Source organism: Loxodonta africana, chromosome 6 (genome assembly GCF_030014295.1).
Source record: "Loxodonta africana isolate mLoxAfr1 chromosome 6, mLoxAfr1.hap2, whole genome shotgun sequence".
Taxonomy (NCBI): Eukaryota; Metazoa; Chordata; class Mammalia; order Proboscidea; family Elephantidae; genus Loxodonta; species Loxodonta africana.
The window spans coordinates 26,680,255-26,702,932 of NC_087347.1; the positions used below are offsets into that span (position 1 = coordinate 26,680,255).

The following is a 22,678-nucleotide window of genomic DNA, read 5'->3' on the forward strand; positions in this document are numbered from 1 at the left end:
GGGCCCCCGCTGCACAGGCAAACAGGAAACACTCCCCCCTGAGCGCAGCTTCAGGCCTGGGAGTCTCCGCGCAGAAACGCAGCTCCGGGCCGAGGGTAAGGAGGCGAGCCGGGAGCGGCGGCCAGGGAGAGCTCCGCGGTCTCCGCGCCCCGGGCCCCGCGCGCCCCGCCTCCCGGGCTCCGCGCGTCTGCAGGCCAGTGCTAGCCGCCCGCGAGTCCTCCGCGTCCCCGCGGGCTGTCCCAGGCCGCCGCGATGAAGGCGGGCTCGGGGGACCAGGGAAGCCCTCCGTGCTTCCTGCGCTTCCCGCGGCCTGTGCGGGTGGTGAGCGGCGGCGAGGCCGAGCTCCAGTGCGTGGTGTTGGGCGAGCCGCCACCCATTGTGGTATGGGAGAAGGGCGGGCAGCCGTTGGCGGCATCGGAGCGCCTGAGCTTCCCGGTCGACGGCGCCGAGCACGGCCTGTTGCTGAGCGGCGCGCTGCCCACCGACGCGGGGGTCTACGTGTGCCGCGCCCGCAACTCCGCAGGCGAGGCCTACGCGGCGGCCGCCGTTACCGTGCTCGAGCCGCCAGCGCCCGAGCCCGAGCCGCAGGCCGCCGAGCGCCCACTGCCGCAGCCCGGGGCCGGGGAGGGCGCCCCGGTGTTCCTGACGGGGCCCGGGTCGCAGTGGGTGCTGCGGGGGGCCGAGGTGGTGCTGACGTGCCAGGTGGGGGGCCTGCCTGAGCCCACGCTGTACTGGGAGAAGGACGGGATGGCCCTGGACGAAGTGTGGGACAGCAGCCACTTCGCCCTCGTGCCGGGCCGCGCCGAGGGTGGCCGAGGCGTGAGCCTGGCGCTGCGCATCCTGGCGGCGCGGCTACCAGACTCGGGCGTCTACGTGTGCCACGCTCGCAACCCGCACGGCCACGCGCAGGCCGGCGCGCTGCTGCAGGTGCACCAGCCCCCCGAAAGCCCGCCCGCGGACCCCGACGAGGCGCCCCCGCCCGTGGTGGAGCCGCTGAAGTGCGCGCCCAAAACCTTCTGGGTGAACGAGGGCAAGCACGCCAAGTTCCGCTGCTACGTCATGGGCAAGCCCGAGCCCGAGATCGAATGGCACTGGGAGGGCCGCCCGCTGCTGCCTGACCGTCGTCGCCTCATGTACCGCGACCGCGACGGCGGCTTCGTGCTCAAGGTCCTCTACTGTCAGGCCAAGGACCGCGGGCTCTACGTGTGCGCCGCGCGCAACTCCGCGGGCCAGACGCTCAGCGCCGTGCGGCTGCACGTCAAAGGTGCGGCGGCGCCCCCGGGAGACGGGAGGGGAATGCTAACATACCCTTTTCTGTCTTCCACCCAACCCGCAGGAGACTAAGCCTTCCAGGAATTCTGGAAACTTCTTAACAAGCTCCTCAAGGGAGTCTGAGGCAGAAAGTGCAAAACCACTCTGAAAAAAACGGCTTGGAGGAGTGGTTGCTATGCAAACGGAGAGGGGATAGACCTCTTCAGTCCAGTGGTTTCCAACCAACCTTATTGTTTTTTACTCTCCCCCTGCCCCATTGAAATCCTGTCTGGAGCCCCAATGTACAAAACAGATGAAAGGAGCATTTTACGGGTGTAAATATATGTCCCAGTTCTAACGTATACTTGTAAAGCTAATCAGTCAGAACAAAGGAGCTATTTTATTGAATACAAACATTCTAAACGGAGGCTGCCTCCATAACCCCATTTAGTCTCTGACCCCTGTGGGGAAGGCCTGACTACATAGCATCCTGTGGAAAAATACCTAATTTACACTAAAGGTTGTTGTTAGCTGCCATCAGGCCGATTCCTGCTCATAGTGACTCCATGTGGCCATCCAACTGCCCCACGGAGTTTTCTAAGCTGTAATATTTATGGGAGCAGATCACCAGGGTTTTCTCCAGCAGAGCCACTGGGTGAGCTTGAACTGCCAACCTTTCTGTTAGCAGCCAAGCACCACCAGGCTCCTTATAGTAAAAGAAACGTTGAAAAAGGGAAACTATCCTGCATTTTTTTAAAGCTATAGAATTAAACTGCTTCCCAGGTTTGAAAGAAGTCAGAGGAAAAGAAACTTACATTTCAACATTGCATCACCAGCTATGTCTAATAAATGCTTGTATTACTTAAAAGCAGAATGTTTAGAGAAGAAATACCGAAAACTCACACTCGAAGTTAAAGCCCTTCGTTAATAGAATTTCATCACAGGATTATACCTTCACTAGTTGTTGCCAGATTTTTTCCCTCGGAGGAGAAAAAGCTGGCAGATTCCTCTGCGCCCTGCCCGGCACGTAGTCAAGTGTGTTGCACCTATGCCGTATGCTCTCCCTGGTGCACCTTTATGTATGCAAACTCGCCAGGCCAGTGCTGCCCTGTGGGAAGGCAAGCGAAGCTGCCCAGAGCTGTGTAAAAACTTGCTTCTCCAGCCGCTCAGGTTAACCCACTGAGCATCTCTGCCATCAGGCTTTCTTTTTTAAAGGCAGTTTTGAAAATGATTAAAATACTTCAAAAATGAAATCCAACTCAGACCCTCACAGAATTTGAGGTGCCCTCTGGGTGGCACAGATGGTTAAGCACTCAACTGCGAGCCGAAAGGTTGGCAGTCCGAACCCACCCAGAGGTGCCTCAGAAGACAGGCCTGGCAGTCTGCTTCTGAAATGTCACAGCCTTGAAAACCTTATGGAGTGGTTCTGCTGTGCACACACGGGAGTCGAAATCGAGTCGATGGCAACCAACAACATCTGAGGGACCTAGGAAATGGTTTGAAAATCCCTGGTCTGGCCCCTTTACCCTCCCATTTCCAATTTTACAAGTTAGGAAACTGAGGCCCAGGATTGTTAAAGTGGACAAGCTCAAGGGGATGCAGCTGGTCAGTGTCGGGGCCTTCTGATGGGGGTTTGCTGTGATTCCACAGTGCCAGCTGGCTGGGGCAACACAGCCAACAGCGTGAGCTGGTGTGTGCTTAGGTGATGCAGGAGGAGCCCTCCTTCGGGTCTGGCCCTGCTCCACAGCCTTCTCTTGTCTCACCCTCTCCACAGAGCCCCGACTCCGGTTCACGAGGCCCCTGCAGGATGTGGAGGGCCGGGAGCACGGCATTGTTGTGCTGGAATGTAAAGTGCCCAACTCGCGCATCCCCACGGCCTGGTTCCGTGAGGACCAGCGGCTGCTGCCCTGCCGCAAGTACGAGCAGATCGAGGAGGGCACCGTCCGGCGCCTCATCATCCACCGGCTAAAGGCCGATGATGATGGTGTCTACCTGTGCGAGATGCGCGGCCGCGTGCGCTCTGTGGCCAACGTGACGGTCAAAGGTCAGCCGGCCAGTGGGAGGAGGCAAGGCTGAGGCAGGCAGGTGCCCAGACCCTGGGTTGATGGAGTCCTGTCCGCATCCCAGGGCCCATCCTGAAGCGGCTGCCGCGGAAGCTCGACGTCCTGGAAGGAGAGAACGCAGTACTGCTGGTGGAAACACGCGAGGCTGGAAGCGAGGGGCACTGGAGCCGTGACGGGGAGGACCTGCCAGCCACCTGCCAGAGCAGCTCTGGCCACATGCATGCCCTGGTCCTGCCGGGGGTCACCCGAGAGGATGCTGGCGAGGTCACCTTTAACGTGGGCAACTCCCGAACCACCACTCTGCTCAGAGTCAAATGTGAGGGTATAGAGGCAGGGGCAGAGTTCTCCAGGGTGGGACAGGAGGAAGAGGGCAAGAAGGCAACTGGATGCCAGAGCATGGGATGCGAAGTGGATTAAGGTAGTAGGGCTGTGGGAGGTATGCCCGGGGTCCGAACGCAAACCCTGTCTTTGTCTTAGGCGTCAAGCACAGTCCACCAGGCCCTCCTGTGCTGGCAGAGATGTTCAAGGGCCACAAGAACACGGTCCTGCTTACCTGGAAACCTCCCGAGCCGGCTCCCGAGACCCCCTTTATCTACAGGCTGGAGCGGCAGGAGGTGGGCTCTGAAGACTGGGTCCAGTGCTTCAGCGTTGAGAAAGCTGGCGCCGTGGAGGTGCCAGGAGATTGTGTGCCTGTTGAGGGCGACTACCGCTTCCGTGTCTGCACGGTCAGCGAGCACGGCCGCAGTTCCCATGTGGTGTTCCAGGGCTCTGCCCACCTCGGTGAGCTGGCCCTGCCAGACCCTGCCCACCAGCGTAATGCCCTCCCCATCAGCCCTTCTGCACTCCCAGCCCCCAGTCCTCTTAGATGCCTTCCAACCTGTGCCCTCTGTCCCCTCCCCAGTGCCCACAGCTCGCCTGGTGGCAGGTCTGGAAGATGTGCAGGTATACGATGGGGAGGATGCCGTCTTCTCCCTGGATCTCTCCACCATCATCCAGGGTACCTGGTTCCTCAATGGGCAAGAGCTCAAGAGTGATGAGCCGGAGGGCCAGGTGGAGCCTGGGGCCCTGCGGTACTGTGTGGAGCAGAAGGGCCTGCAGCACAGGCTCATCCTCCAATCTGTCAAGCACCAGGACAGCGGGGCCCTGGTTGGCTTCAGCTGCCCTGGTGTGCAGGACTCGGCCGCCCTCACCATCCAAGGTGGGTACAGGGAGGACCAGGGTGCACAGGTGGGGTCAAGACTCAAGTCCTGTTGGCCAACAGGCAGGTGCTATTCCCCCTCCTCACATCTGGGCCAGGAGAGCATGGGGCATCCATGGTGGGCTGAGATCGAGGACCCCGTGGTCCTGAGGGGCTATTTCAATGCACATGTAAGAGCCAGGGGACCCATTGTTACCTCCGTCAGCATGGTATCCAAATTCTCTGGAGCACTTCTAAAAAAATGTTAACCCGTTGCTGTCAAGCTAACCCCGGCTCTTGGTGACGAGCCCATGTGTGTCAGAGTAGAAGTGTGTTCCATGGGGTTTGCTGTGGCTGATTTTTCAGAAATATGTTGCTAGGCCTTTCTTCCGAGGAGCCTCTGGGTGGACTCAAACTTTCAACCTTAAGGTTAGCAGTGAACACGTTAACCGTTTGCACCACTGAAGTGCTTTTAGGGGTTACATAATTCTATCACGTTTGTCGTTTCATCTGAGAGACTCGGTCCTTGACTCCTAGTCCTTGCCTGCTTTCTGCCTTATTGTCTAAATAGCTAACACCTACATTGCAACTTCCTGCGAGCCAGGTACAGTTCTAATCACTCTACCTATACTGATTATTCTAATTCTCTCAGCAGTCCAGTAAGATAGGTTCTGTTGTTGTCCCTATATTACAGATGGGGAAATGGAGGCACAGAGTAGCGAAGTGATGCGCCCAAAGCCATATAGCTAGTGAGTGGTGGTGCTGGATTATGAATCCAGGCAGTCTGGCTCCCAAGTCTTACACCGTGCCACCTGGTGAAACGGGGAAGGAGAGGGAAGGAGGCAACCCTGAAGAAGAGTGGGGATGGGGCCTGAAGGTTCGGGGGACACTAGCATTTGCGTCTCACCATCACTGGAGTTGGTAAGACTAGCTGAGGAGTTCACTGGCACCTGAGCGCAGGCCTTGAAGCCATTAGCTGCCAGAACCGCAGGCCAAGGGCCAGGTTGGAAATACCCAGCGATGAGTGCAGCTTTCCCAAAATCGATCGGGGATCGCCACCATCAGAATCACATGGGGCTGGTTTATCTTGCAGATTCCCTGGCACCTCTATACTTCGAGATCTTAGAATCTGCATTTTTAGCAGGCTCCCCTATTCTTATGCACACTGAAACCACTGTTCTTGAGAGTTGGTGTGTAAGCACAAACCTGTTTTTTAAAACTGACCAGTGTCCCCTGTACTGATAGCAGTTGTCTGGTCTGATGTGCCCAGCTCTTGTGCTGAGAGCACACACCAGAGTAGGGGTGCTCCCCGAGCCAGAGCGTGCTGCAGTGAGGCGTGTGACCATGCTTTTCCCCACGCAGAGAGCCCAGTGCACATCCTGAGCCCCCAGGACAGGGTATCATTGACCTTCACGACCTCAGAGCGGGTGGTGCTGACCTGTGAGCTCTCAAGGCTGGACTTCCCTGCAAGCTGGTACAAGGACGGGCAGGAGGTGATGGAGAGCGAGTCACTGGTGGTGAAGGTGGATGGGCGCAAACACCGCCTCATCCTGCCAGCAGCCGAAGTCCGGGACAGCGGCGAGTTTGAGTGCAGGACAGAAGGGGTCTCAGCCTTCTTCAGCGTCACTGTCCAAGGTCAGGATCATGTGGCCTGGGCGCTTCCAGCTGAGGCTGATTAAGGGCTGTGCATGCCCTGCCCCTGGTCTGCCTGCTTGGGGGTCGTTACAGGGAGGACCTAGTGGCCAGGGGACATGTTTTTATGTCACTCTGCACTTGATTCTTAACCCTCCCATGCACACTTCCCCATACATACCATCTGCTGAATGTAGGGGAGGGACCTATATTAAGAGAACGAGAGGTGGGAATAACATTTGCTGAGTGCCTACAGTGAGCCAAGTACTATGCACCTTGTTGTTAATTGCTGTTGAGTTGGCTTCAAATCATGGCGACCTTACGGATAACAGAACAAAACGGTGGCCAATCCTGCATCATCTTCATAGTTGTCCATATGTTTGAGCCCTTTGCTCAAACTATGCTAAGTATTATGCTAGGTACTTCAAATATACACTCTTTTATTTAATCTTCACTAGATGAAGGGCATGATAGCTCCAGGTGACAGATAAGGACACAAGTCCCAAAGAGGATATGTGACTTCCCCATCGTCTTGCAGCCAACAAACAATAGCTGGCACTGGCACCTGCAGCTTTCCAGTTGAAGCAGAGCTGTTTAGAAGTGTTGAGTGCAGTGGGCCAGTGGTTCTCAGGAGCTGGTCCATGGTCTGACTGCTTCAGACCTGCCTCAGAAGGTTGTAAATGTATATCCCAGGGCCACCCCACCCCCAGACCTGCAGAACTAGAACATGCAGGATGAAGCCTGGGGATCCTGTTTTCACAAACGCAGACTCTGAGTGGGCAGCTTAGGGAACCATAGATCTAGCTCAACTTCTAACTTTATTAGAAATCCTGGATGCTCCCAGGGACAGGGAGCTCACTACCACATAGGCATCGGCCATCCCACTGCTGCACCTCCTGCCATCCTGGGACAGTAGACATGGGCTTCCTTATAAAAGCAGCAGCAAGCATGGCCCTGATGGGGCTTGTAGGAATGACTTCCCACAGCCTAAACAAACGGCCGCTGCCACTGTGTGAATTCTCTGTGCCTCCCTTCCCTCCATGTCCCCACCCAGCCACCTCTGATTCTCTGACCCAGCGAGCGAGCACTCAGGTGCCACTTGCTCTCCTGCTGTGCCTCCTGCCATGCCCTCGGAGTCCCATGGGGGTGCAGAGGGGGGAGGCCTTTGCCCTGTGGCCCCTGCAAAGCACAGCCTTAACCCTCCCACCCCCCCCCACCACAAGGAGAGAGTGTCTTCTGGCCAAGCAGCCAGTTTAGACTCTCATGTGTGTGATATCTCTGTGATTCCCTCTCTGCCCCCCCCACCAGATCCCCCAGTGCACATCCTGGACCCCCAGGAGCACGTGTTCGTACACGCCATAACCTCCGAGTGTGTTATGTTGACCTGTGAGGTGGACCGGGAGGACGCCGAGGTGCACTGGTACAAGGACGGGCAGGAGGTGGAGGAGGGCGATTTCCTGGTGCTGGAGAACGAAGGGCCCCATCACCGCCTGGTGCTACCCGCCGCCCAGCCCCCGGACGGCGGGGAGTTCCAGTGTGTCGCTGGGGAGGAGCGTGCCTACTTTACTGTCACCATCACAGGTGGGGGTCCGGAGGGCCTGGAGGGTCAAGGAGGGAGGTGTCCCGCCTGAGTAGCTGCTGTGCTCTTGCTCCTTGGTCACAATTCCTAACCTCTGTTCCCTTCCACCAGCTGCTTGGACCCCATCTGTCTTAGTTACCTAGCACAGCTATAACGGAAATACCACAAGTGGGTGGCTTTAACAAACAAATGTATTTTCTCACAGTTCAGGAGGCTAGACGTTAGGATTCAGGGTGCTGGCTCTAGGGGAAGGCTTTGTCTCTCTGATAGCCCTCAAGGAAGGTCCTTGTCTCTTTTTGAGCTTCTTTCCTTGGTCATCTTCATGTGGCTTGGCATCTGCCTTCCCCCATCTCTGCTTACTTGCTTGCTTGCTTGCTCAATCTGCTCTTTTTATATCTCAAAAGAGATTGATTCAAGACACATATTACACTGACACCTGTTGCTGCCGAGTCAATTTTGACTTCCCCATAGTAATCTTTATGGAAAGGAGCCCTGTTGGTGCAATGGTTAATTGCTTGGCTGCTAACTGAAAGGTCAGTGGTTCAAACCTACCAGCCGCTTCACGGGAGAAAGATGTGACAGTCTGCCTCCATCAAGAAACTGTGAGTAGGAATTGGCGGCAGTGGGTGTGGTTTTATTTTTTTTATCTGTTTTTAATATAATTTTATTTATTTTGTTGTTGTTGAGAATATACACAGCAGAACATACACCAATTTAACAGTTTCTACATGTACCATTTAGTGATACTGATTACATTTTTTTTCAAGTTGTATAACCATTTCCACCCTCCTTTTCTGAGTACTTCCTACTCCATTAGTATAGATTCACCACCCTCTAAGGTTCCTATCTAATCTTTTAAGTTGCTATTGTCAATTTGATCCCGTATTGATAGTTTTTAAAAGACCATAATGCTCAACTCGGGCTTACTTTTTACCAATTAAGCCAAACTCATCTTCGATTTTAAGAATACATCAGGGAATATTTTTGGCTTAAGGTTTAAAGGTTATCTAAGGGCAATAGTTTCAATAGTTTTCATCCAACCTTTATGGCTACAGGAAGCCTGGAGTTCATAAAAATGTGAAATTCTGTTCTACATCTCCCCCCTTTTGATCAGGCGTCGTCTATGGAATCTTTTTTTTTTCATAATTTTTATTTTGCTTTCAGTGAAAGCTTACAAATCAAGTCAGTCTCTCACATGTAAACTTGTATATGCCTTACTACATACTCCCACATACTCTCCCCCTAATGAGTCAGCCCGCTTCCTCCTTCCAGTCTCTGCTTTCATAACCGTTTTTTGGTTTTAATTTTTACAGAAACATGCTGACACATTTTTCTCCCAAGGAGTGGCTGGTGGGTTCTAACCGTTGACCTTTCTGTCAGCAGCTGAGTGCTTAAACACTGAGTCACCAGGGCTCCTCCCCATGCTAATACAGCCTCATTAGCATAACAAAGGAAACCCATTTCCGAATGGGATTATAATCACAGGTATAAAACCAAAACCCATTGCTGTGGAGTCGATTCAGATTCATAGCAACCCTAAAGAACAGAGTAGAACTGCCCTATAGGGTTTCCAAGGAGCACCTGGTAGACTCAAACTGCCCACCTTTTGGTTAGCAGCCATAGCTCTTAACCACTATGCCACTAGCGTTTCCAATCACAGGTATAGGGGTTAAGATTTACAGCACATTTTTGGGGGACACAGTTCATAACACCCTCCTTTCTCCCACCTATAGTCTGTACCCTGAGGCTCAGCCACCCCCCCCAACCCCCAGAAATGCATTGTCATAAACACACTGGACACAGCTAGCATGCATGAGGGGATCCTTGCTCTCCCAAGCTCTCAAAATACCCTACAAGGGCACTCTTTGGGCATGGCAGTTCTACTTCAAGGCAGAGTCTGCGGTGGGTAGGCCCAGGCACTAGAGAGGCCAGGAGATATCAGGGCCTGAGCACCTGGCTCTTCCCTGCAGGGACCCCAGCTCCATCTGAGGATCCAACCCTCATTTCCCCAGCTCCCCCCTTCTCTGGCCAACCCCTAGAATATGGAGTGTTCCCACACCTGAGACTGGTCCCCACCTTGCCCAGCATATCTGGTGTGTGTTGGGGGTGACTATGGCTGTGTCTCCCTGGGGAGAGTGTGTCTCCAGCTGTGCGTAACTGAGCTGCAGGGAGACCGTCGCGGGGCGGGGGGATTTCTCTTCTTCAACACATGGCCCATTTCCTGGGGTAGGAGACAGGCCTGAGTCAGGGCAGGCAGACAGGCACATAGGCCCAGCCCCTCACACTCAGTGGTGGCTGTCCCTGTCCTTCAGATGTGTCCTCATGGATCGTGTACCCAAGTGGCAAGGTATATGTGGCTGCCGTGCGCCTGGAGCGCGTGGTGCTGACCTGTGAGCTGTGCCGGCCCTGGGCTGAGGTGCGCTGGACCAAGGACGGGGAAGAGGTGGTGGAGAGCCCGGCGCTGCTCCTGCAGAAGGAGGACACAGTCCGACGCCTGGTGCTGCCTGCTGTCCAGCTCGAGGACTCCGGCGAGTACCTGTGTGAAATCGACGACGAGTCGGCCTCTTTCACTGTCACTGTCACAGGTGTGGGCCCACCCCAGACCCCCAGCCCCACCCGAGGACACTCCTGAGCCCTGGGGGAAATGGCACACGGGGAGGAGGGAGGCAGATTCATGGGTGCATGCACCAGGGTCCCTGCACAGAAGGCCCAGGGCCTATCTGAGTAAGTGGCTCTTCCCCAGGGCCCAAGGCCGAGAACAGCCACATTCCCCTGGCTCGTTCACTGAGCACTTTCTGTGTGCTGAGCTGGGCCAGGTGCAGGAGGCTGAGCACACGTGGTCCCTGCCCTCAGAGCTTACAGTCTAGCTGGGGAGGCAGCTGTTAACCAGGGGTCGCAAATGGGCAGTCCCAGGGCCCCTTCCAGCCCGCAGATGTGTTGTGTTTGGCCTGCAGAGTCTTACCAAAGTCAGGACAGTTCAAATAACAATCCGGATTTATGCGTCCTCTTGAAAAAGCCGAAGACCCGGCGCCTCTGGTCCCGTTTCCCCCCTTGGCGACGAACAGCAGGCGCTGAGTAGCAGCTGCCCCCATCCTATGGGGCCCGCATTCCACAGTCCTCACCCTCCCCGCCACTCCTTTTTGTCTCTCACCAGACCGCTTCAGCCACTGACCTTACCTCCCAGGTCCTTAAGGGCATTTGAGTTTGCGACCCCTGTGTTAAACCAATAAACACTCAAATAAATGTACAGTGACACCTCGTGAAAAGCGCTGCGAAGGAAGGGGCAGAGGGCTCGAAAGAACAGAACAGGAGAGGGCAGAGAGGGCCTTGGAGAAAGCCGCCTTTCCACACAGGAGCGGCCCGGCTGTGCTGCGGACACTGAGCAGCACACAGACAGACCTAGCCCCTCCCTCCTGGAGCACACTGTCCACCAGGAAGCCAGACACAGGAAAAGGTCTTAGAGCATGGGGTGTCAAGGGTCATGATAGGGTGCAGTGGGGCTGCTGACGTGGTCAAGGGGACAGGAAGTGCCTTCAGAGCTGGTACATAGGACACGGCTGAGCTGGCTAAGTGGGGTGGGAGTGGTGGCAGTAGCGGGGAGGATGTTCAAAGTGGAAAAAGCACAGGACGACTGTGGAAGTAAAAGTGGCATGGTACCCCCAGCGCCCATTCCATTGTTGGGATTGGGGGAGGACCTAGGCAGCTCTAAATGGCACAGAAGAACCCACTGCTGCACTGGAGTGGCCATCTGCTGTGACAGTCTTGTCAACCTCTCTTCCACCCTGCCCTAGGAGTAGCGCCCAGTTCAGGCTGCGCTTCTTAGGGACCTGCCACCCCCCGTGCCCCAGAAAATGCAGCCTGGCACACACAGCCCACAGAAAGGCCACTACATGTGTTCTTGCCCAGAGTGAGTCACCTTTACCCACTTACTCTCCAAATCCTGGCCAGACGTAAGGGCCATAACCACACAAATCCCAGCCCACACTTGGCCTCCCCAGAAAACACCAGGCTCTTTGTGGAGAAGTTCACACAAACACCACTCCGGTTGTGGGCCAGGGAGAGTCAAATCTGATGCCAAGCTGAGGTCCCAGGGTTGTACAGGGCACCCCAGCCCCATGGCTGCACCCAGGGCCAGACTACCCAATAGGCAAGGTAAGCATGGTGCTTACCTTGCTTACCAAATCCTCTGTAGTGAAGAATTTCACGTTTTTTTTTTCACCACATCAAGATTCTGCTTCTAGGTATGGCTGGTATCTGTCTCTCTCCCAATCGCACAGCACTTTCCTACAGAATCAAAGCCTCTTTTCAAATTTATGGCCCCTGACAGGAACAGATGACCCAGTAAGCGAGGTAAGCACAGACTTACTTATGCTTACTGACTAATCTGTAGTGAACAACTTCACATTTTTCACCATGAAATTGTTCACCACACATTACTAAGTACACACAAGTAAGCCTGTACTTACATTGCTTACTGGGTCATCCACCCCGGCTGTACCCCCTATTCTCACCCACTGCCTTGGTCGCCTGCCTCACACCTCAGCCAGCTGCCTCCTGCAATCCCCAGGCCTTGCTAAGCCCCAGAGAACCAGCCTGGAACCTCCAGAATCTTAGAACAAGCTTAGCTAGGGAGGTGGGGTTCCTGGGCTCTCTGCCGAAGGCCCCATGTGGGCCTGCGTGCCCATCTTCTGGTGCGTGCCCCTGTCAAACCCAAGCCTGGGAATCCAGCAGTTCCCCAGCCTGGCCACAAGGGGGCCAAACGCTAACCAAAAAAAAAGAACAAACCTGAGCTCTAAAGTGTCCTGGAGCTTGAAGATTCTAGGATACCTCCCAGGTGGGTGGGAGCACGGGTAGGCCCCGGGGGCTCAGTGTGCTGGTCACTGCCCATATTGACACGGCTCCCTTTCTGTGAAGGGGTGAGCCACTTTTGAACAGTTGGAAATGAGCCGGTAGGATCAGGGATTCGCATCCCTGGGGAGCTCTCAGACAGGTGTAGGCATTTCACAAACCCAGATGCGAAGAGTGTGACTGAGTTTCTGCGAGCCTTGGCTTGGAATCCGCTACTGCCAGCACAGTCAAAGCTGCTTTAACAGGCCAGACTCTCCCTCCTGCCTTAGAGTAGGTGTAACTACCTGTGACATTAAGGAAGTTGCTGAAACACTGCCTCAGCTTCCTAGTCTGAAAAATGGGGTTAAGACAATACATACCTCCTAGGATTGCTATAGGATTGCTGTAGGAGTCCCTGAGTGGCACAGACAGTTAAGCACTGGCCTACTAAACCAAAGTTGTTGTTGTGTGCTGTCAAGTCAATTCTGACTCATAGCGACCCTACGGGACAGAGTAGAACTGCCCCATGGGGTTTCGAAGGAGCGGTTGGTGGATTTGAACTGTTGGCCTTCTGGTTAGCAGCCGAGCTCTTAACCACTGTGCCATGAGGGCTCCACTAAATGAAAGGTTGGTGTTCAGACCCACCCAGAGACACCTCGGAAGTAAAGCCTGGAGGTCTGCTTCCAAAAGAGCACAGCCGTTGAAAACGCTGTGGAGCACAGTTCTATTCTGCAACACGTGGGGTCACCACGATTTGGAATCGACTGGGCAGCAGCAACAAAATTGTTGTGAGGATCAAATGAGTTAACAAAGTGCTTCGAACTGTGCCAGGTTCCTTGGGAAGCTGTGAATAAAGGTGTGCTATTGTTGTGGACACCCTGGTGGAGTAGTGGTTAAGTGCTATGGCTGCTAACCAAAAGGTCGGAAGTTTGAATCCACCAGCTGCTCCTTGGAAACTCTATGGGGCAGTTCTACTCTGTTCTCTAGGGTCTCTATGAGTCAGAATCAACAACAATGGGTGTTGTTGTTGTTAGGTGCCATCAAGTCGATTCCAACTCTTGGCAACCCCATGTGACAGAGGAGAACTGCCCCATAGGGTTTCCAAGGCTGTAATCTTTACAGGGGAGGCCTGGTGACGGCAGTGGTTAAGAGACCGGCTGCTAACCAAAAGGTCAGCAGTTCAAATCCACCAGCAGCTCCTTGGAAACCCTATGGGGCAGTTCTACTCTGTCCTATAGGGTCACTATATGAATCGGAATCAACTCAACGGCAACGGGTTGATCTTTACTGGAGCAAATCGCCACATCTTTCTCCCGTGGAGCCACTGGGTGGATTCGAACCACAGACCTTTCAGTTAGCAGCCAAGTGCTTAATCATTGCACCACCAGGGCTCCTTCATTTGCTATTACAGGTCCACAATCCCTTATCCACAAATTCCAACATCGAAAAATCTCTCAAAATCAAAAGACTTTTTGTAAGTTTGGTATCCAAAGTCATTTTGGTAAAACCTGAGCTTAACCGACATGAAGGTATTTATTCTCTTTAATTGTCCTGCTTAGGGTGACTCTATGTTACCCTGCTGAAATGTTAATGTGATTGAACATGGAGTGTCCTGGTGGGGGCTGAGGGTGGTATGTGACACATGATAAATGCACCATTCCTGCAACCCAGGACAGTCTGAAACACATCTGGCCTCAGGGAGTTCAAACACTGAACTGGGGACCTATTATTTCTTATTATTGTCATTATCACTGTTGTAACCGTGTGCCTCCGGGGAGGAGGGTGATGAGTCTGTGACAGCTGTGCTTGCCCCCACCCTGCAGAGCCCCCGGTGCGGATCATATACCCCCGGGATGAGGTGACCTTGATTGCTGTGAGCTTGGAGTGTGTGGTGCTGCTGTGCGAGCTGTCGAGGGACAACGCCCCTGTGCGCTGGTACAAGGATGGGCTGGAGGTGGAGGAGAGCGAGGCCCTGGTCCTAGAGAGCGACGGGCCTCGCCGCCGCCTGGTGCTGCCTGCTGCCCAGCCCGGGGACGGGGGCGAGTTCGTGTGTGATGCTGGAGATGACTCAGCCTTCTTCACTGTCACTGTCACAGGTGAGCATCCTCTGGGTGCCCCGGGGAGGCAGAAAGGCAGGGGCCCAAGCTCTCCCCCACCTCCCATAGCCACTCCTCCAGCCTCTTGCCCCACACAGCCCTCTCCTTCTCCAGCCTGCCCTGCTCCCAGCCTCCTCATTCTCAGCCATCAGAGAGCCTTGCCTTGCTCAAACCAGGTTGGGACAGTGCTAAGACGTCTGGCAGGAGGGAGCCCAGCCATTAGGAGCATTCAGTATTCGTTCATTTATTCAATAGAAACTTATTGAGCAACTACTATGTGCTAGGCACTATTCTTGAGGCTGTAGTTACAGTTGTAACCCCACGTGACAGAGTAGAACTGCCCTGTAGGGTTTCCAAGGAGTGGCTGGTGGATTTGTACTGCCGACCTTTTGGTTAGCAGCTGATCTCTTAACCGTTGTGCAACCAGGGCTCCTCTGTAAAGATTACACTCAAGGAAACCCTAGGGGGCGGTTTTACTCTGTGCTGTAGGGCGACTATGAGTTGGAATCAACTCGACAGCAGCGGGTGGTGGAGGTGAATCTCCAGAAGTAGATCACCAGGTCTTCTCCTGCAGAGCCACTGGGCGGGTTCAAACCAACCTTTCGGTTGCAGCCAAATGCTTAGCCATTGCACCACCAGGGCTCCTTGGGGATACAGTAGTGAACTAATAAGACCAAACCTCCTGTTTTCACGTAGGTTACAAAAAGAATGAGTAAAATGCATGGCTTGTTGGAGCAAAAGAAGGGAAAGGGGATAGGGAGTGGGGGGGGTGGCAAGCCATGCACTGGGGTCAGATAGCCCTGGGTGTGAGTCTACCTCCTTGTCTCTGCAGCCTTGGGCAGAGGCAAGGCTCAGTGTCCTCATCTGGAAAGTGAAGCCAACAGCAATGCCCTTCTTAGGGAGTGGTCAGGAGCCATCAAGAAAAGGGCCACAGTGAGCCCAGCACAGCACCTGGTATACAATTCGTGCCCAGGGATTGTAGTTTGTCCTGGTCCCAAGGTTGAAGGGAGCCATGCTGCTGGGGTCAGAGAATGGGTGGAGGAGGCAGGGAGAGGCCTGCTGGCCGAGTTCACACACGCTTTTTCTGCCCCCCACCCCCGCCAGCCCCCCCAGAGAGGATCGTGCACCCCGCAGCCCGAGCTCTGGACCTGCAGTTCCGGGCTCCAGGGCGTGTGGAGCTGCGCTGTGAAGTGGCCCCAGCTGGGTCACAGGTGCGCTGGTACAGAGATGGGCTGGAGGTGGAGGCATCGGACACCCTGCAGCTGGGCGCTGAGGGGCCCGCCCGCACCCTGACCCTGCCCCATGCCCAGCCTGAGGACGCTGGGGAGTATGTGTGCGAGACCCGCGATGAGGCTGTCACCTTCAACGTCAGCCTGGCTGGTGGGTGATCCCAGCCAGCGCGGGTGGGAGAGGTGGGAGCCAACCCAGGCTGACACCTTCCTCTCTCTGTCCAGAGCCCCCCGTACAGTTCCTAGCCCCAGAGACGGCCCCCAGCCCTCTCTGTGTGGCCCCCGGGGAGTTGGTGGTGCTGAGCTGTGAGCTGTCACGGGCCAGCGCCCCCGTGCTCTGGAGCCACAACGGGAGGCCTGTACAGGAGGGCGAGGGCCTGGAGCTGCAGGCAGAGGGCCCCCGCCGTGTCCTGTGCATCCGGGCTGCTACCCTGGCCCATGCAGGCCTCTATACCTGCCAGTGCAGGGCAGCCCCAGGGGCCCCCAGCCTCAGCTTCACCGTCCAGGTGGCTGGTAAGTTTATGAGAGCAGCACCCCAGACCCCATGGGTCTCCCTACTTGTCTAGCATGCCTTGTCCATCCCTCACCCCACTTCTCTCAGTACTGTTCCCCATCCCTCCTCCTCACCCTCTGTGCAGCCCCTAAGCCTCTCCCTGCCCAGTGACCCCCAACTCTGACCCCACAGAGCCCCCCGTCCGGGTGGTGGCCCCCGAGGCAGCCCAGACGAGAGTCCGCAGCACCCCAGGTGGGGACCTAGAGCTGGTGGTGCACCTTTCTGGGCCAGGAGGCCCTGTGCGCTGGTACAAGGATGGGGAGCGCCTGGCGAGCCACGGGCGGGTGCAGCTGGAGCAGGCCGGGGCCAGGCAGGTGCTGCGGGTGCAGGAGGCACGGACTGGGGATGCAGGGGAGTACCTGTGCGACGCACCTCAGGACAGCCGCATCTTCCTTGTCAGCGTGGAAGGTAACAGTGCACCCCCACACCTTTTGGGCCCTGACACCCCCAAGGACCATGCCCCATCCCTGCACTCCCTCGTCTCCTCCTTGCCTCTGGCTCCAACCCATGCATGCACAAGGATTACTCAGAGGAGGCTCGGGCTCCCCTTCCAGAACCCTCAGATAGGAGGAGGCATAGCCCAGTAGTTAAAAGCAGGAACCTTCCCAGGCACCAAGCCAGGCACCTACACCGGTCCCTGAAGTCAACCTAAACCCACTGATACTGAGTCGTTTCTGATTCATGGTGACCTACTCAGTTTCAAAATAGATTGAGATCTTGACTCTGCTACCCAGTAGCTGTGTGACATTGGGCCAGTTGCCTCACCTCTCTGAGCCGCAGCTCTGAAATCAGGGGCAGTGCATGTCTTATTGGCTATGGTGACAATTAAATGCTATAAATAGGGTCCATGGTAAATTATTATTATTAGTTGGGGTGGGCGCTAAGCCAGGGTTGAGGGGGTTGAGTAAGGGGTGGTAGGGAGTTGGCATCTTGTACTTTGGGGACACCCTCATGGCTGACACACAGTAGTTAAGTGACAGGAAGGAGGGTACAGACCTGAGGAGAGGGTGCAAAGGAAGGAAGGCGGGTACTCAGGCAGCTCACTGCCTGATCTACCCCCAGAACCGCCACCCATGAAGCTGGTCTCAGAGCTGACCCCACTAACTGTCCATGAGGGCGATGACGCCACATTCCGCTGTGAAGTCTCCCCACCAGACACCGATGTCACCTGGCTGCGCAATGGGGCCATTGTTACCCCAGGGCCGCAGCTGGAGATCACCCAGAATGGTTTGAGCCACACACTGACCATGCGAGGCTGCCAGCTCCAAGACGCAGGGACTGTGACTGCCCGGGCAGGGGGCATGGCCACCAGTGCCCGGCTTCACGTTCGAGGTTTGGTCCTGATGGGGACAGAATGGGCTGCTCCCCGCCCTTGTACTCCCAGCCCTGGCCCTAGCCGTGACCCTTCTGCCCAAGGACAGATCAGTGAGTTGGGGGGGTCAGCCTCAGCCCGAACCAGACTCCATGGCCCTTCCCTCCCTTCCCCAGAGGCCGAGCTGCTCTTTCTTCGGCGGCTGCAGGATGTGCGAGTGGAGGAAGGCCAGGACGTGTGCCTCGAGGTGGAGACAGGCCGGGTGGGCGCAGCTGGGGCTGTGCGCTGGGTGCGAGGCAGGGAGCCCCTGCCCCACGATGCTCGCCTGTCCATGGCCCAGGATGGCCACATCCACCGCCTCTTCATTCACGGAGTTGTGCTGGCTGACCAGGGCACCTATGGCTGCGAGAGCCACCACGACCGCACCCTGGCCAGGCTTAGCGTGAGGCGTGAGTGCCCTGTCCTCTCCTAACATCGCCTGCCTGAGGCACAGCCCTGCCCGGCTGGCCCAGGACCCTTCACACCCCACCAAAGTGCCCCTCAGCGCTGAGGACAGTCAGCCCTGGCCGTCCTGGTCCAGGGGTGTGGCCCGACGCTGCCTACCCAAAGCAAAACTTGTCTTTTTCTAATGTTTTCTACTTTGCCTTCGAAGTCCATGTGGATTTTGCATTCCATTTCCTATTTCTAAGTTGGCTTTGCTATAAACATAAATGCGCTACTCCAGAGAGACCTGCTCTGTTTACCCTCTGCCTTCAGGAATTCACGTGCCCATTTGAGAAGCAGGCAAATAGCACCCTCTGGCCCCTAAGTTGGGCCCCCCCCCTTAGCTGTGTGACCTCATGCAAGTTACTTAACCTCTCTGAGCCAAGTCTTGTTGCCTGAAACAAGGACTGACCTCTACCTCAAGGGCCTTTAGGAACATTAACTGAGATAATGTATGAAAAACGCCTGCACAGAGCCTAGTAAATGGTTGTTGGTGGTGATATGTATTCTCCGCCCGTTTATTTCATTCATTGAATCCTCACAATAAACCTGTCTCAACACCATTCACCTTGTACAAGTGGGAAAATTAAGGACCAGAGAGGTCAAGCAGTTTGCCAAAGGTCACATAGCATATAGATAACACAGCAGAGCCAAGGTCCAGTCCAGGTGTGCCCGATTCCAAATTCCGTGCTCCTTCCAGAGTCACAGCCCCCTTCCCCAAACTCCCCAGCCTCCTAACCACACCTCACCCTTTCATTGTCCTCTCCTAACCCCAATATACTGTGCTCCCTTCTTCCTGCACCCTGGTTCTGAACTCCTGTCAGCAGGTTGGATGTTGGGGGTGGTGCAGGCAGGGCCAAGGGGTGGTGAGCTCCCCCACAGCCTCCCACCCTGAGCCAGAGCCCTCATCCTCCATTTCTCCCTGCCTTCCCCCACCAGCGAAGCAGCTGAGAGCCCTTCAGCCTCTGGAGGATGTGACCATTAGCGAGGGGGGCAGTGCCACCTTCCAGCTGGAGCTGTCCCAGGAGGGCGTGGCAGGGGAGTGGGCCCGGGGTGGAGTCCGGCTGGAGCCGGGGCCCAAGTGCCACATTCACGCAGAGGGCCACAGCCACCGCCTGGTGCTCAGTGGCCTGGGCCGGGCCGACTCTGGCTGCGTGTCCTTCACTGCGGATTCACTACGCTGTGCAGCCAGACTCACTGTGAGAGGTGCGATTGCCTGCTGACTGGTGTGACTCTACTGACCCCACCCGTCTGTCCACACTGACCATGCCTGTCCCATTGTGGCCCTTGCTTACTTCCCTACCAGAGTGGGACTCCCCTGAGCCTTTAACCCCAGGTGACCCCCCCCAGTGGCAGCCCTGCCTGAGTGTGGCCATATGATCACTTCCATCCCTGTGGGACCCACTGACAGTGCCACTGTGGGCATGCCTGTGCCAGCATGGACCCTGGTGTCTGTCTTCCTGAGCACCGCCCCACTGACCACTTGAGTGTGGCCCCACTGACCATGCCTGCCCTCTATGACCCCTTCTGCCTGCTGCCTGCTGCCTGCCTGAGTGTGGTGCCTTGGCCACTCCTGTTCCTGTGATCTGTTGACTGCCTGCCTAAGGGGGGCTCCACCAGCAGCTCTGCTCTATCCAGTCTCCCCAGTTTTTGCTTTCAGTCCCACTGTGTTCCCCACAGACCACACCTGCTTTAGGGTCCCCCCGTTGTGCCTCTGAACCCATTGTGTACCCCACTGGACATTGTGTCTTCTACTGTTCACTGTGCCAGGTGTGGCCCCCACTGTCCATGCCTGCCAATAGTCCACCGGGCTCTCTGCTCCAGTCTCCCCTATGCCCCTGTAGCCCCAGCATGTCCCCCTGTGACCACCTTAAAGTGGAACCCCCCAGCTGGCCACTCTCGTCCTCTTGACCCCTCTGATCCTGCTGTGTCCCCCAGTGACCAACACCCTCCTGGACCACTTGGTCCAGCATGTCCCCCGATGATCACCTTGTCTACATCTGTCCTTCACTGTATTCCCACCTGTCCTTACCCCTGCTCCTTCTGCACTGTCCTCCTCCCACTCCCAGAGGCCCCAGTGACCATTATGTGGGGACCACAGGACCTAGAGGTGACTGAGGGCGACACAGCTACGTTTGAGTGCAAGCTTTCCCAGGCCTTGGCTGATGTCACCTGGGAGAAGGTCAGAGCCCAGCCCCAGCCCAAACCACCTCATCATAATAACAGTAACAACAATAGTAAGGTCTGGAACAGGGACAACTAACACTCATTGAAAACGATGTGCCTGGCTCTGTGCTAAATGTACATAACATTTAATCCTTTAATCCTTACAACAATCTTATGAAGTAGATCTTGCTATCATCATATTAGGGATAAAGAAACAGGCTCAGTGCTGTGAAGTTGCTTGCCCAGGGCCAGACAACAGGGGTAGAGCCCATGTTTGAACCCAGGCTTGCCTATCTCCAGCATCCTGACTTAGGCCCGTGCCGTCGAGACATGGCTCTGGGCTTCCCGCGCCCATGGCACCCCATCTCGACCCTGAAGGGTGACATCTTCCCAATGAGGCTCCTGGAGCGGCCCTGAAGGCGCGGGACGGCCCATGGCCGGCGGACCCAACCCTGGGCAGGCCCGAACCCAGCCTGGGGGACACAAGACGAGAAAAAGCGCCTCGAAGCCGCTTGGCACCAACAGAGGGCGCCGCCGCCTTACAGGGCGCCCACCCTTTGCCACTCCCGCCCCTAGGACGGGCGCGCACTTGCCCCGAGCCCCCGGCTCCGGCTCCAGGCCCTGGGCGCGCGCCGCCTTCTGCAGCTGCGGCGCTGCGGCCCCTCGGACGCTGGGACCTACAGCTGCGCGGTGGGGACGGCCCGCGCCGGGCCCGCCCGCCTGACCGTGCGCGGTGGGTATGGGCGATGCGGGAGCCGGGCACTGCGGGGTCGCGGAGCCGCGGTCGAGACTTGCCCGGGGGCTGACCCTGCTTTTACAGGAGAGGGGCGGGGCGTGGGCGTGGTGAGTGGTGGGTGCCGCCCCCGCCCCGCCTCTCACACCCTCGGCTCCGCCCCAGAGCGCGTAGTGGCAGTCCTTTCCGAACTCCGGTCGGTGTGCGCCCGGGAAGGCGACGGCGCCACGTTCGAGTGCACTGTGTCGGAGGCAGAGACCACGGGGCGCTGGCAGCTCGGAGGCCGCTCGCTGAGACCTGGAGGCCGCGTCCGCATCCGACAGGAAGGTCTGCCTGCCTTTCCATCCTCTCAGGCCCGGTGCTGCCCGGTCCAGGGCTCAGGCAGACCCCGCCCCACTAGGATAAGCCCCACCTGCGGCTCGAATGAGCTCCGCCCCTGACCCACGAGCGTATCTCCCATCTTCCACGTCCCCCGGCTCTGAGCCTGCGGCGCCCGACCGCTCCTCACCCCCAGGTCCCCCACAGTCTCCCCATTTCGCCCACTCCAGCGTACGCTTAGCTGGGGTCTGCTCCGGCCCTGCCCTCGTCCCCCAGCCCTTCTCCCAGGCGGCTCCGGCCTTGTTAGCGCCCCCCTCCCACCCAGGGAAGAAACACATGCTGGTGCTGAGCGAGCTGCGCACTGAGGACGCCGGAGAAGTACGCTTCCAGGCGGGATCCGCCCAGTCCGCGGCTCAGCTGGAGGTGGAGGGTAAGCCACCGGGGCGGGGGCGGCCAGGGAGTGGCCATCACTTCTTGCCCTGAGACCGGCGGCTGGCAGTGGGTCCTAGGAGCCCAGCCTCCCTGCCCTCGAGGGTGGTTCGCAGAGGGCAGCGCGCTTCCTGAGGCAGAGGTGGGGAGGGAAAGATTTGGGACTGAGGTACGAAGGAACCGGCCGGTGGCATAAGCCTGCAGCCGGAAGTGGAGGTCGCAGGGAGGGAAGATACGCCTCTCCTCCTGGATGTCCTGCGTGTCCCATTAACTTGAGCCCCCGCCCCCCAACCCTAGCACTGCCTCTCCAGATGTGCCGCCGGCCCCCTCGCGAGAAGACCGTTCTGGTCGGCCGCCGGGCGGTGCTGGAGGTGACTGTGTCCCGCTTGGGGGGCCACGTGTGCTGGCTGCGGGAGGGGGTTGAGCTGTGCCCTGGAGACAAGTATGAGCTGCGCAGCCACGGCCCCACCCACAGCCTGGTCATCCATGACGTGCGACCCGAGGACCAGGGCACTTACTGCTGCCAGGCCGGCCAGGACAGCGCCCACACTCGACTCTTGGTGGAGGGTGAGTAAAACCGTCTGGGCAGAGGTCAGAGGGGCAGGCCGCTGAGGCGGCAGGAGAGGGCACCTGGTAACGGGTGGGCTGAGACACACCTAAGGGAGTTTTGCAGGTTTTGGAAGGCAGGTCTGTTCTGGGATGTATTGGGGGTAGGGTTGAGGAGAGGAGGGAGCCCTGTTTATAGGCTAGCCAAGCCACCCTTCCTAGGCCCCTTCCTGTCCTGGCCAAGCCACCCTTCCTAGGCCCCTTCCTGCCTCCGGTTTGTCTCT

At 56.9% G+C, this 22,678-nt stretch overlaps 1 protein-coding gene across 2 annotated transcripts; it reads left to right on the forward strand.

Annotated features, from left to right (window-relative positions):
• The first annotated feature begins 125 nt into the window (after positions 1-125).
• Positions 126-22,560, forward strand: OBSL1 (obscurin like cytoskeletal adaptor 1). 2 transcript variants are annotated; one of them, XM_064286650.1, is made up of 20 exons: positions 126-1,264; positions 3,026-3,295; positions 3,379-3,630; positions 3,792-4,094; positions 4,216-4,512; positions 5,854-6,126; positions 7,432-7,704; positions 10,015-10,287; positions 14,353-14,625; positions 15,730-16,005; positions 16,080-16,367; positions 16,540-16,815; positions 17,470-17,739; positions 17,896-18,168; positions 19,142-19,408; positions 20,272-20,384; positions 20,945-21,101; positions 21,267-21,428; positions 21,745-21,849; positions 22,146-22,560. In XM_064286650.1, exons 1-20 carry the CDS (start codon positions 253-255, stop codon positions 22,421-22,423), a joined length of 5,691 nt encoding a protein of 1,896 aa, XP_064142720.1. In that variant the 5' UTR covers positions 126-252; the 3' UTR covers positions 22,424-22,560. The 2 variants fall into 2 exon arrangements, with proteins under 2 accessions (XP_064142720.1, XP_064142719.1); XM_064286649.1 differs by lacking the exons at positions 14,353-14,625; positions 15,730-16,005; positions 16,080-16,367; ... (7 more) ...; positions 21,745-21,849; positions 22,146-22,560 and adding an exon at positions 10,657-11,696.
• Positions 22,561-22,678: the final 118 nt, after the last annotated feature.

Bases quoted from the DNA above. Each gene is read 5' to 3' on its own strand.
- OBSL1 (XM_064286650.1), top strand. From the start codon at position 253: ATGAAGGCGGGCTCGGGGGACCAGGGAAGCCCTCCGTGCTTCCTGCGC. The intron at 10,288-14,352 runs GTGTGGGCCCAC...CCCACCCTGCAG, and splicing joins TTTCACTGTCACTGTCACAG to AGCCCCCGGTGCGGATCATA. The intron at 19,409-20,271 runs GTGCGATTGCCT...TCCCACTCCCAG, and splicing joins AGCCAGACTCACTGTGAGAG to AGGCCCCAGTGACCATTATG.